Source organism: Amphiura filiformis, chromosome 11 (genome assembly GCF_039555335.1).
Source record: "Amphiura filiformis chromosome 11, Afil_fr2py, whole genome shotgun sequence".
Lineage (NCBI taxonomy): Eukaryota > Metazoa > Echinodermata > Ophiuroidea > Amphilepidida > Amphiuridae > Amphiura > Amphiura filiformis.
Window position 1 is genome coordinate 62,907,157 of NC_092638.1, and position 14,341 is coordinate 62,921,497.

Genomic DNA, 14,341 nt, shown 5'->3' on the forward strand with positions numbered 1-14,341 from the left:
GTAACATTCTGTTACAAGTTAAATACTCTGGGCGTGGTTCTTGAGAAATGCATTGTGCATCTTCAATAAAGCAACAGGATGAATATTGGTTGACTAATATCACAGTTGAATTGCTGAAATTGTTGAATGATTGATGAGTTATTTTATACATGTCATTTCCCCTAAGGTCAATAGTTTCAGCTTTGGATTGGAAAGCCTTAGAATCAATTTCTTGAATACTATTTTGAGAGATGTTTAGAAAAATAAGCTCTTGTAAATGATAAAAGACATGTTTTGGTAGTTCAAAAATTTGGTTATTGGAAAGAAACAGAGACTGTAAATTTTCCAGTCCACAAAAGGTTTCAGATTTGAAGTTTTGAAGTATGTTGTCACTGAGATCTAAGACTATCAAATCTGCTAGGTTTCTAAATGAAGGTAGAGTGAAAAGAACATTTGTACTTATGTTCAAATAGATCAATTCACAAAGATTTTTAAATGCACCAAAAGGAATAGTCTCCAAACTGTTTTCAAACAGATCTAAACTTTTCAAATTTACAGTTGCATTAAATAAATCTGTTGAAAATTGGGCAATTGTGTTCTTGCTTATATCAAGTACTTTTAATTCAGTGAGAGACTGGAAAAGCAGGGATGAATTTATCTTCAACTGATTACCGCTAAGTTTGAGTGATTTCAGTTTGTCCAATGTCTCAAAAGAGTCACCTGGCAATGTAGCCAAGTTATTGTGACTCAGGTCAAGGGTCATTAGATTGTGCATTGAAGAGAATATGTCATCTGGTAACATAACCAAGTCATTATGACTTAAGTCAAGGGCCAGTAGTCCTTGCATCCTGGAGAATATTCTATCAGGCAATGTGGTCAAATTATTATAGCTCAGGTTTATGGTGCTCTTTTCTGTGTCCCCTAATGCTGTGAACATTCCATCTGGTAATGAAGTAAAAGTGTTATGACTCAGATCAAGGGTGCCTGAGGATAAGTCATGTAGTGATGTGAACGTTCCATCTGGTAATGTGGTCAGGTTATTGTGGTTCAGATCGAGGTTACCATGTATTGTATGTAGTGATTTGTATATGCCATCTGGTAATATGGTCAAAGTATTATGACTCAAATCAAGGGTACCTCGAAATATTCTCTGAAGTGATGAGAATATACCATCTGGAAATGAGGTAAAAGTGTTACGACTCAGATCAAGGGTAGAATAGGATATTGTCTGTAGTGATGTGAATATACCATCAGGTAATATGGTCAAATTGTTATGACTCAGATCAAGGGAACCAAAGGATATGTCCTGTAGTGATACAAATGTTCCATCTGGTAATGTTGTCAGGTTATTATGATTCAGATCAAGGGTACCACCATAGGATATTGTCTGTAGTGATGTGAATGTGCCATCTGGTAATGTGGTCAAAGTGTTATGACTCAGATCAAGGGAACCAAATATTGTCTGTAGTGATGTGAATATGCCATCTGGTAATGTGGTCAAAGTGTTATGACTCAGATTAAGGGTACCTTGGGGTTTTATTTGTAGTGATGTGAATATTCCATCTGGTAATGTGGTCAAAGAATTCTGACTCAGGTCAAGGGTACCTTGGTATATTTCCTGTAGTGCTGTGAATATACCAGTCGGTAATGTGGTTAAAGTATTATAACTCAGGTCAATGATCTGATCTAATATTCTTAGTGACATGAATATTCCATCTGGTAATGTAGCGAGTTTATTGTAACTTAGGTCAAGGTAGAAAGATTCATTTAGTAAGCTGAACACATCCCTTGGTAGGATGTCAATGTCATTGTGGCTGAAGTCAAGATAATGCAAACTAACTGATGAATGAAATAAGCCAGGTGTCAAGTTAGTCAAATGGTTATAACCCAAGTTAAGTACTTCTAATTGTGATAAATTCTGAAATATGGACATCGGAAGTACATGAATGCTGTTATGGTCTAAGATTAAATATTTCAGTGTGCTGAGATCTGCTAGTGCATGTGACTGAATGTCATTTAAACTGGTGTTAGTAAATGATAGACCCAAGATAGTTGGTTCATAGGCTATTAAATCGGCACTGGTCTTATTAGTACTGTCTGTAATGCACAAATACCGCCATTGTCGATAACCTAATGTACATGTGCAAGACAGAAGGCACTCACATTCACACTTGATTATGTGAGTAGTTACTTGAAAGGAGATAAAGTCTTCTGGTCTATCAAACCAGTAATCTCTGATTCTATATTTCTTGTTTTGTTTGATTTGCTCAACAACATTTTCATATAAAGTCAAATTACACGTAGCAACCATATCAGGTATACTTTCAAAACAAGTTGACATAGTGTCATCTTCAGCACGTATCTCAAGCAATATGTCAGTGTTTTGAAAGTGAAACCTGAATTGGCTTCCACTGATAGCTGTCATGCAAGGAACATTGGTAGCTGGCACTAACACATATCGACCTGCACAATGCTGGGTTTCATTTCCTAATATCTCTATATAGAAATAAGAGTACACAGTGTTCAGACCTGAATGTAGCATTTTAAAAGAAAGAGCTGTACTATTTCCAGTAGTAACAAGCACACTGCATTTGTTTGGACCAGTAAATGCTTTGAGTTGAATGGGATTGGTAGAGACTACTAGAGGTTGATCAATATCACATGCAGCAGTTATACTCAGGGTAGGTGGAGAAGGTGTAATATCGTGTGTAGTAGGCCTAGTAGTTACACTCAGGGTAGCGGGAGATGACGGTTCAATTTGTTGTGTAGTAGGCCTAGTAGTTATACTCAGTGCAGCTGGAGATGAAGGGGTAATTTCTTGTGTAGTAGGCCTAGTATTTATACTCAGTGCAGCTGGAGATGAAGGGGTAATTTCTTGTCTAGTAGGCCTAGTAGTTACACTCATGTCATAATTATTTCTAGTGCTTGCAGAAATAAACTCGCCATATGCAGCAGTATATGATTGAGGCAAATTTGTTGGTTTGGTTTTATCATTTGGGCTTAGAGATGCATCCTCAATATCAGATTGTTCTGTTTGAGTGACAAACTCTTTCATCATAACAGTGTGAGTTTCCAGAGAACTTGGGTTAGCATCATCAAGGGGTCCTTCACAATTGATGTTTGTGAACAAAATCATGAAAACAACTACAATGAATGCTCGCTTGCAAAGCATTGGGTTTGATGATTCAGTTAATGTTTGAAATTGCTGAGTGCGCATGATTATTGTAATGTACACTGAATTTGTAAAAGTGTAGTAAAAATATGTTTTTGTTTCTCAATTCCAATATCGCTTATTATGGTTTCCTAGAACTGAAGTGATTAAACAAACAAAAATTAAAAATGAGCATATACAGGTACTCAACAAATAAATATATAGAAATAAATATGAATACAAGTACCTATGCTTTATGGCTTATTCTATACTACATTCAAAAATATACCATGTACTGTAAAAGTTGAAATATTTGTGAAATGTATTTTTTGTGCTTTGCCAATGCACTAGTTCTAAATTTGTGATTCCAAGCTTTGATCCTTACATTAAACTATACACAAAAGGAATATATTTGTGTGTTGTTATTTTCACAGTAGCTGCTTAGAATGCAAAAAGCACAAAAATAAATCAAGCACAAAAATGTCCACTTTTACAGTACATGAAAAGAAACTGATTTGTCAAAACTGTAACTGCTGGAATGTCCCGTACTTGGCTCTGGATTTGATAGATGTTCAGTAATCTTGGAACACAGGCTTGATTTCTGCACAGCTGTGAAAGAAAACAAAAGGAAACAGAAGGTGTCATTCATCATATACATTGTACATTTGTATGTGATTCATTGAGCATGAGTAGCTAGCTACCCAGGCAGAGTAGCAGTTTACCATAGGCCCGTGGTAACGTGGTTAGCATGGTTTTTCCACATTGACATGCAGTGGCGGTGCTAGTGGGGGGTTGCAAGGGGGCATTCCCCCCACATATTTTTCTTGCCCCCCAGTTTCCCCCCCCCCCTATTTTGAGGAAAAAACCCAAAATTACGTAAATTTCCACTCTTTGCGACAATTTGGCCCAAACTTTGTTGATTTTCTTTCTGTAAATAATGTAAATATAACACTCAATCTAAATAACTGAACCAATGCATAAACGATGACTCAAGATTATCTCTAGACACCTCTTCAAGGACTCAAGACTTTGACTTGGACCAATTTTTCCACTACTGAGATTCAGATTGTCAGAACCCAAGGACTTTGTCCAAGTCAAGCAACTATAGTCAAGGGGTTTTTCTTTGGCTTTAATAATTTTAGTAAAAATATGTAGAAAACATTCATTTTCACCCTACTGGTATATATTACCCCCATCCACCCACCCACTGGAGCAACCAGTGGAGTCAAATGTAGTTCAGGCATTTAGTTAAACGTTTTGTGAAAATATCTATAGCCCATGACAGACCCAAGGGAATGAATATGAGCCAACCAGTGCATCACACATAAGCTGTTTAGGTAATAATGGATTTCTGTTGTGATGGTTATATGATAAAGTTATACAACACCCCCATTGTTTACTTTTCCTCCTAACTTTCCCATACCGCCTGACAGACCCAGTGGGATGAAACTAGTGTAACTTGTGCTATCAACTGTAGCTCTTATAGCTTTCATTTATTAACCCTAACACTGGACTCTGCTTTTTGGGATCGGAAGTCAAAGAAGATCCGAAAAAGTCAAGGAGAAGAAATTTTGACTTGGCTTTTGGATTCGAACCTTTGACCCTCGCATGCCAAGCACACGATCACGGACCGGTAGCTACACGGGTTATTGCTGCCCGGCCAGCAATTCCGTGCGCATATAACACTTAGGGACCCTGGGATTCATGCATGCGCAGATTTTTTCATCGTAAGATTTTGTAAGATTTTTGGGTGTTAGGGACAGTATAGTCCTACATGTAAATGTTGATTTCCCAGCCCCTGGCAGACCCAGGAGTAGGTCCCTGGAGTAACTAGTGCTATAAAATGTAGCTTATTCATTGTAGCTTTCATTTGTAAAAGGTTTGGTCAATATACCTATTGAATGTACAATATCATGCAAAGGTGTACCCTTTTCTCCTAAATGTTGATTTCCCCACCCCAATGACAGACCCAGAAAAATGAACCTGGGCCTCAGTGCCATCACATAAAGCTTAGATAAAGCATTATAATAAAGATAAATAGATTTTGTACATTAAATTTATATTTAGCTGGAGCGGGCCACTGTACGTGTAATGCTTATATTAGGGATGACCAATGAACCATCAACTTGATTAGAACACTCCCATAGACATGCAGGGAGCTCAACTGTGCACTGCTTGCACATACATTTCTAAATTGATCTCATTCTTTTATTTTTCAATATTTTTCTGTAAGATTTGGGGAAGCTACTGCCAATTATATGTTGTAACTATCTTGCAAATTACAGCAACATAACTTATTTTGTTTTTCTGTAAGTGCGAGTCAAAATTCGTCCATCGCCACAGTGCGCTTAATTGCCAGTGGCTGAGTTTAGCACTGCTCAAGAATGGCACAAAATATTCAAATCAGTAAGATCAGGTGAAAACGTGGCCTACTGAGCTGTAATTTGGCAGAGTTGCCAGTAATACCTCTATCATACCCTCTGTAAAAAGGTTAAAAAATTGAACAAGTAGATCTCGAGTTACAAATTAAATCACCAGCTTCCCTTTGGAATTTTTATATTCCTTTCAAATCATGTTAAGAAGACACCTTTCTGAACATAAATGTGAAGTTTCGTGCTCATTCGATGTATTGTTCACCTGATCTTAACCCTAAACGTTTTCTTATATTTAGGCCTATAACATCTACAACTTGCTGCTGGCTATACCTTGTTTAGGACTTTCAAAAGAAGTACCTGAATGTGCAACCATAACTGTTTCAAAATAGCCCGCGATAGTCATGCAGGTAACTCCGAGGTCAAGCATTGAATTGGTTTGAACAAAGATACTCATAATGTATTGAGTGCTACTTTGGTTTGAATGAGGAATACTACAGGAATACACATGAGCATGATGAGGATAATCTCTATTGTTGTGAATGAGTCAATGACCTTCAAAACTTAAGATTTTGTTTACATACACCTACTAATTGGTCATATTAAACCCAATAACATTGAAATTCTTGGTTGTGAAAAAAAAGTTCACCTACTTTTTGATTTTGATTTTGTGCCATATCGGCTATCTTGGATGATTTTTGGCAAATGTCCTCTAAATGCATGATTTCAATGCCTTGGTTTGAAAAAATAAGTTATGCCAGTGACTAGTTAAGTGCCATTTCATAAGAAACCCCTTTGATACTTTCACAATATGCTTGTTTCATGTTTGCAAATATGTTAAAATAAAGAAATATATAAAGGTAAATATATGCTTATGCCAATTTTGCTCCCAACTGCTATTTTTGGACCTTGTCATTTTATTTCGTTCCAATGACCGGTCAGAATGGGAAACTTTGATAATTCATAATTCGAAAAGTTTTTGACCGATTTTGACCATTTAACCACCAAAATACTTTTGTTGATTAGTTCTACTCAGAAAACAATCTTTTGTAGCAATAGGGTCAACATGAAATTTTGATGGTTATCCCTACTTATATGGATATAATGAGTTAGTTACCATGGTAACTGACACTGATATCTAATACTTGTTTGGAATTAATTTATTAGTTTGATGGAGAAACTGACACTCTGGCACAAGAAAAAATATTGTATGACATAGCTGATTGCGATGCTTTCATCTCTTAAAAATCACTGAAAATTCATTTATTTGGGGCAGCAAATTTCAAGATATCCCCCACCCTCCCACAGCAATCACTTGGCTTCACCCATGCCCCCGGAAGAAAAAAGTGAGTGCTACCATGCATTTGAGAATTGCAAATATGCAGCTGCATGGGGTTACCAGAAGGGAGGGGGTGTGAGCCCTCAATCAAGACTTCATTTTGCCTCTCCCCACACTCATTTTCACCCACTACCCCCTCATTATGAAAGTTTAGTACCGTACGTACACTACATAGATCTGGGTAGCGATATTTTTACCTAGTCAACATTGTATAGGAACCTCATTAAACAATGAGGCAAGGTTCATTATTGATTGGATATTATATCTGTATTCATTAGTAATAATGTAATAACAATAATTAATAGTAATATTGTGTATTCATAACCTCATTAATAAACGCGATGCGTGCGATCCAATCAAAATCAAATCAAATCCAATGTGAAAACGCGAACGCAAATCGAGGTCATTAATATCTCACAATTGACCGCAAAATGCGTAATTGTTCCAATGTCGCACACAGTTGACTTCTCGCGCGCCGTGTTGTCGTCCAACGAACTGCTGCGCTGATACGCACTTTTGTTATTGGTCGTTTTGTTTTAGCCTGTTCGATTTTGGGAAAGGGAAGATGTAAAAATTGTTTATTTTTACAAACTTTTGAGGAAAATTTTGTGTTATTTTGTAAAGTTAAAAGATCAAAGTGACGGTTATGAATGAGGTTAATAACTTTGCATCGGTTACATGTCGGGCATTGTGAAAAATCTAAACATTTTGCTTTGGACCTTGGAATATCCCTCGGGGCTGCGCCCCTCGGGATATTCCTCGGTTCCAAAGGCAAAATGTTTAGATTTTTCACAATGCCCTCCAAATAACCGATGCGCAGTTATTAACCTCTAATTATATGCATTTTTCCATAATCAATAAGTATGATAAACAAACAACTTACTGGTAGAATGACTCATACATGTATATCATAATGATGTAGCCTGTGGACTATTGGTAGCATCTTTGATTCTTACAATTTTCTTTAATGTTTTGTAGAGGAAATATATCAGTTAGCGATGAATGCTGAGACACCCCCTCACCCAACATTACTTTGGTCGTTGGGTCCAATATGAGGTTCCTATACAAATGTAAGCCAGAAAAACAAATATTGTATCCAGGTATAATAAACTTAGATCTGCACTTACCAGAAAACTTGCTTTTGAGTCTCACTAAGGTCAAGTTGTAACCCTCAATTGTCTAGGATGAACAACAGTCCTTTCCTGTGTGAGAAAATGATAATAATTTTCATAATTAACCCTTTGTTTCCTGATTTTAACACCTAACTGCATATTTCCTACTATGTTGAGGGGGACCTATGGATTCAATCTAATTATGAAAGATATTAGTGCCACCAAACATGACAGAGATTATTGTTGACATATGGCAAAAAAAAATCAAAATTAACAACACTCTTTTATTAAAAAGTGGGCAATTTTTAGAAACTACATAAACTACATGTATATGTATATGTTCAGACAATGCATTTAAATGGTAAAATCTAAATTTGCCCCAAACATTCCAGGAAGCTGATCAAAGTCTTTAGTATGCAGTGGCGATGCAAGGATTTTTTTTTGGGGGGAGCAAAGTAAATTTCAAGGGAACAAAATCAACAAAATTGCCTAAAAAAGTGGAAATGTTTGTAATGAGGTTTTAAAGGGGGGGGCAAGAGTTCTGACTGGAGGGCATTTGCCCTCCCCCATGCTCCCCTCATTGACACTGCCACTGTAAGTACAGGGTGAGTAAAAAAAAGTGCAATAGAGAAAAGAATCCATTTTTATTTAAGAACCGATTTGAACCTTTTAGGTTTTAAACATTTTATAAATTATATATCCATTAGTGACCTTGTGTGAAAAAACAAAGGAATTAGCATTTACCGTTTTGTTTTTATGACACATTTTATAGCGATACCCAATTTTAATATTTGTCCAAGAAACATCTAAAATTTGAATGTCAGCCCACTCTGTGTAAGGTAGATTTGGAACAACTGCTATTTTCTTAACCTCATTGGCATTGAAATAAAATGGAGCACCCAAATTGTTATTTTCCTTGGTCTTGTTTAAGGAAAAGAAACATTATTTGTTGTTATTTTCATTTTACCTTTACTTTAAAGATGTTTATTCTCTATCAAAAACATACACATTTGTAGGCGGAGTTTTTCAAATGTCGAAATGATGTGCGTGCAAATTGAAGTGGAGTGAATTATAAAATATCCAGTAAGTTGGATTGGACATATTGGGATTAAAAAAAACTGGAGTTGAAGTTGAGTGAGGTATGAAGGACTTAAAGTAATGTTAGAGAGTTTGTTTGGACAGAAAAAAATTGAAATAACGCAAAAATCAACCTTATTTAAGTTAAAGTCAGTTTCAGAGCTGGTACCTTTATCGTGCATTGTGTGCTCTCATTCAAAATACATGGTACCTCGTGGACAAATAATGAAATTGGGTATCGTAGCAAAAGGACTCATTAATATTAAATGGTAAGTGTGATTGATTTCATTTTTTCACAACAGGCGACTATTGAGTGTGGCATTTATAGAAACTTTCAATAATTGGAAAGTTCAACGTGGTTCGTACATAAATATCGATTATTTGCTCTATTGCACTTTTTTTTACTCACCCTGTATGTAGTTTTAAATATTTTTTTGAATCTTGAATCGATACTAGCTAAATGTGGCAGCCTGTGGCTACCATTGTTACATACATGTATTAAGAATGGGGGGATCTAGGGATCCAACCTAATTAACTATAAAGTAACAAACAACTATCAGTCAAGGACAAATTTAAAACAGAAATTGCAGGACAAATTTAATCATGGGCCACGTGGACACCCCAAAAAATGTTTGCAGTTGGAAGCTTACATGCTATCATAAAAGTGTATTATTGTTTGGTATTTGTGACCTAATTGAAAATCTTTATGTGCTATATGGTAGATTCTATATCAACCCCATTTATTCCAGCTCCAACATGTTGATGTATATGGTGGATATAAATTACCATTTTGGTAAATACTTAAAAATGTGTGATCCCAGTAATCATAGGAGGAAAAATGTATCATGACACAGCCACTGTATGAGCTACTAAATTGTAATTGAATACTACTACCACAGTGCACCAATACTAAATATTCACTACAAAATTTCTAGTTTCCCAAGGTAATGCTAGTAATTAGCACCACACTCGCACCAATCCGGGGGTGTGGAGAGAAGGATTTTTACTCGGCAAACCTGGATACCAACATCAGACATATTCAGCTGCTGATTGGCTAAGTCCACACAACTTTGTAATTGAAGCTTACGCATCCCAACAATGTATTGAGATGCTGATTGGATAATGGCATATATGACCATACAAAGAGCATAAATTAAATATGACCATGCAAAGAGCATAAATTAAGCTAATCAGTATTTGATCCATCAGCTATAACCAAGAGAAAATCTAGGCTACAATACGCATGTGCAATGAGTAGCCGCACCCTTTCTCCCTGGGCTGAGGACTGATAGTTTTGTGCTACAAACCACCTAAAAAATACTGTAAGTGTAATAAAAAAATGTTCTACACATTTCTGAAATTTCTTTTCCCACATTTGCATCAAGTTGTACTCAATATAATCCATACAATGTACATGTTCTTTTAAAATATATGTTGGTATATTGAAAATAAAATCACCTAAATAAAATAATTATTTTTCTTACACAACTCAGAAACATACAACTAAAGCATGGGTATTGTTGGAAAGTATGGGGCAACTTTTTATCAATTTTTGAGGCTTTTTTTTTCATTTAATTTTTCCTATCAAGCTGACTGTAAATGCCTTGTCAGATATGGGCAGAAAATAATTCAAAAATGTCCTGAACCCCAATTTGTAATTGGCCAAATTGACTTTTTCAAAATATTTCAAAACTTTTCAATAATTCACAAAACCAAATGGGTACAAATTTGACCCTTAATATTTATACATGCTCATCACAATTGAAAACATTTCCCATCCAATCCTCTAACAGATTTCACAGAAAATGTGTTAAAAATTGAAATTGTTAAAAAATGCTGCTTCTGCAACACAAGAATTATTGCAACATTTTAGAAATGATTATTGTACCTGAACACAAATTTCTTACTTGCATAAATATAAAGTTTATTTTGAAACTATTATTGTTTAACAATTTATTTGGTCTATAGTACTATGAAAATACCAAATAGATAAATCATTACTAATTAATAAGTTGCTTAATTTATTCACAAAAAGACAAACATTTGCACTTACCACAAAGGATGTTCTTGATCACTTGGGTGTCCTTTGGATCCAAAAGCAAAACAGAGACAAATTCAAAACAAAATGCTGTAGAGTTAGCGTACTATTTTGATCATATAAATGGGTTTGATACCACTTTGGTGCTGAATGATTTCACAAATCCAAACGATTGGAGTGATGAGTTGGAGCGTCTTGTTGTCATGAAAAGACAAGATCCTACTGACCACGCACCTACGGACGTCAGTATTTATGTGTAACCTAACCCCACACACGCCCAACCCCAGTAATCCAGGTACCAAAAACCATTCTGTGAAAGTTATACCCTGGCCTTGTTGTAATCATTGTTTGTGATTAATAGATGGCATTCCAGGGGGACACACACACTGTTAGTACAGCATAATGTCAATATCTTTAGCACTTCAGTGAAATCTAATTCTTTAAACCATCATTTCAGAAAAAATAACCTCCCTAAATTTAATGCCCCCCTTAAGCCACTTTTTTTTCAATCATGTGTCCCTCCTTTTTCCTTCAAAATTATTCCTTTATTTAACGCCCCCCAAAAAAAAATCAGTTCTGCCATTTGATTGGTTTAAAGGCCAGCTGAGTATATTCCAGTTTTCCAATATTGTGACTTTCAGAACTCTGAACCAACTGTTCTGAATCACTACTCTGAGACTCCTTTTGGCATTTTCTCTAGTCTAAATCAGCTGCCTATACAACCCTACAAAACAGCCACCCACATCACTCTATTGTGAGTACCCCCTTAGTACCTACCCTGGTTGAAATCTAAACAGCGACATTTAGCTAGCATAATAATATCACTGGTAATTTGATTTGGAAGTTTGAAACAATATACCGGTAACTTGTTGAATTTGCATGCTAAGGTTTCATCAGATTTGCCACCATGCAATTAGCTTATTAAAAATAATATTATCATGTAACTTTACCCTTGTGTTTATGATGGTAGCAACACCATATTAATCATTGTCAACATTTTATTGGGAATATAATTAAAGGTGGCTGGTCCAATTATAACATATTTTAAATTCTAACCTGTACATCAGGGTCCATCACCCAAACATTAAGATGCCTTTTGATGCAAACTTTGACTTCTAGTAATTCTTTTTTTTTTTTTAGTTAAATTGTTCCATGCAGCAGTTTGGATTCTTGAAGCAAAAGTGTGTATCACAATGGCCCTTTGAACAGCTAGTACAACTACCATGTTTTTGTTCACACCATATTGTTATGGGGTAAAGTGATGGGGTGATGAGACTGACAATGGGGTCACCCACCTTTAATAATATAATCCTATGTGATGTATAAAAAATTTTCTGACTACGCTTTTAATCATCAAGTGTAGATGACCATGCCTTTTCTATTGGTGCACAATGATGTGGAATTATCTACCTGTCTGGGTGAAAAATGGGATCTGCTGCATCTTTCAAGAAAACTTGTGTTAATTCAGCATCGAAGTGGTTACGTAATTCTCTTGGTTACCGGATCACGCTACTTTGGTATGCCTTCGAGTGCCATATACTTTATGTGGTGATCATTTCGATCGTGGTTCATTACTCTAGCGCGTGATCCCGTTGACATAGTAACATTACGTAACTTCGATACTGAATAGGTATAAAAAAACAAAACAAATCGGAAATGCACCCACCGGGGTAATTGGCATGGAGAAGAAGAAATATTGTCATAATTTTTTTTTTCAGGTTTATATAAATTTGTTTAAAATTATATATTATTTATTCATTGTTCTTTGCAGCTATTACATGGTGCTACCACTGAAGAACAAACAAGATGGGGTCTGACTAAAGGAAGCTCGTCACCAGACTTGGTCCCGTTTGACTTCCTCCAAAGTGCTGAAAGACGACAAGATGAAACAAGCTTAGATCTGGCCTCTACCAGAAATGCTATGTGCAATGTGGGCATATCAGATGAACAACAGCAACAAATATTCCAGGTACAGTATGCTATTCTAGTTGAAATCCACATCCCTATGGAAGATATGAACTTAATCTCCCACACAGGGGATTGTAGATTTCAAGTGGGGTCTCCCATTCAGGTACATTGTAACCCTACTTTAAATTCACACTCCCTGTGTGGAAGATTTTAAGGTCATGACTTCCATATTCTTAAATAAGCGCAGCATATGTGATTGTTTGATAGGCGGGCATAAACAATATTAATGTCCATTTTTATGCCTCCACCGCGAGGCATACTGTTTTTGCAATGTCCGTGCTTCCGTCCGTCCGGATGCTGTATCTCGGGCATGGATGGGCAGATTGACTTCAGATTTTCAGGATAGGTGGGTCATGGTCAAAAACTCGGGATACTTTTTTTTGGGTGAGGTTCAAGGTCATATACTGAGGTCAAAGGTCATTTGAGGTCAAATTACTAAAAACTGTCGTATGGGCATGAAACTTGGTGGATATAGTCAACATTTAGAGCCAAATTTTTGGAAGGTCATTTCGGGGTCATCCGGGGTCACCCAAGGGTCATCTAAGGTCAAATTACTAAATATTGTCTTATGGGCATGAAACTTGGTGGGTACAGTCAACATTTAGAGTCAATTTTTTGGAAGGTCATTTTGGGGTCATGCGGGTCACCCAGGGGTCATCTGAGGTCAAATTGATAAAATTGGTCATATGGGCATGAAACTTGGTAGGTACAGTCAACATTTAGAGCCAAATTTTTGGAAGGTCATGTTCGGGGTCATCTGAGGTCACCCAGGGGTCATCTACGGTCAAATAAATAAAATTGATCGTATGGGCATGAAACTTGGTGGGTACAGTCAACATTTGGAGCCAAATTTTTGGAAGGTCATTTCAGGGTCATCCAAGGTCACCCAGGGGTCATCTGAGTTCAAATGACTAAAAATTGTCATATGGACATGAAACTTGGTAGGTACAGTCAACATTTAGAACCAAATTTTAAGATGGTCATTTCGGGGTCACTCAGGGGTCATCTAAGGTCAAATTAATAAAATTGGTCGTATGGGCATGAAACTTGGTTGGTACAGTCAACATTTAGAGCCAAATTTTTGGTATGTCATTTTGGGGTCATCCAGGGTCACCCAAGGGTCATCTGAGGTCAAATTACTAAAAATGGATTTATACACATTTAAATCGCCCCATGGTGGAGGCATCCCATTCGACGCCTTGCATCGAAAACTGTGACGTTTCTAGTTCTGGTCTTAAACAAGTCGCGCTAGAACTTACGGATGATTGCGAGTCTGAAATGCGCACATATGCTTGCGCACTATTT

At 36.4% G+C, this 14,341-nt stretch overlaps 1 protein-coding gene across 1 annotated transcript in view; it reads left to right on the forward strand.

Moving 5' to 3' along the window:
- The window catches only part of LOC140163839 (unconventional myosin-XIX-like), a 47,060-nt gene that overhangs the window by 16,292 nt on the left and 16,427 nt on the right, over window positions 1–14,341 (forward strand). The window contains exon 11 of the mRNA XM_072187154.1: window positions 12,840–13,037. Coding sequence (XP_072043255.1) covers window positions 12,840–13,037 — 198 coding nt within the window. The remainder of the gene's footprint in view (window positions 1–12,839; window positions 13,038–14,341) is intronic.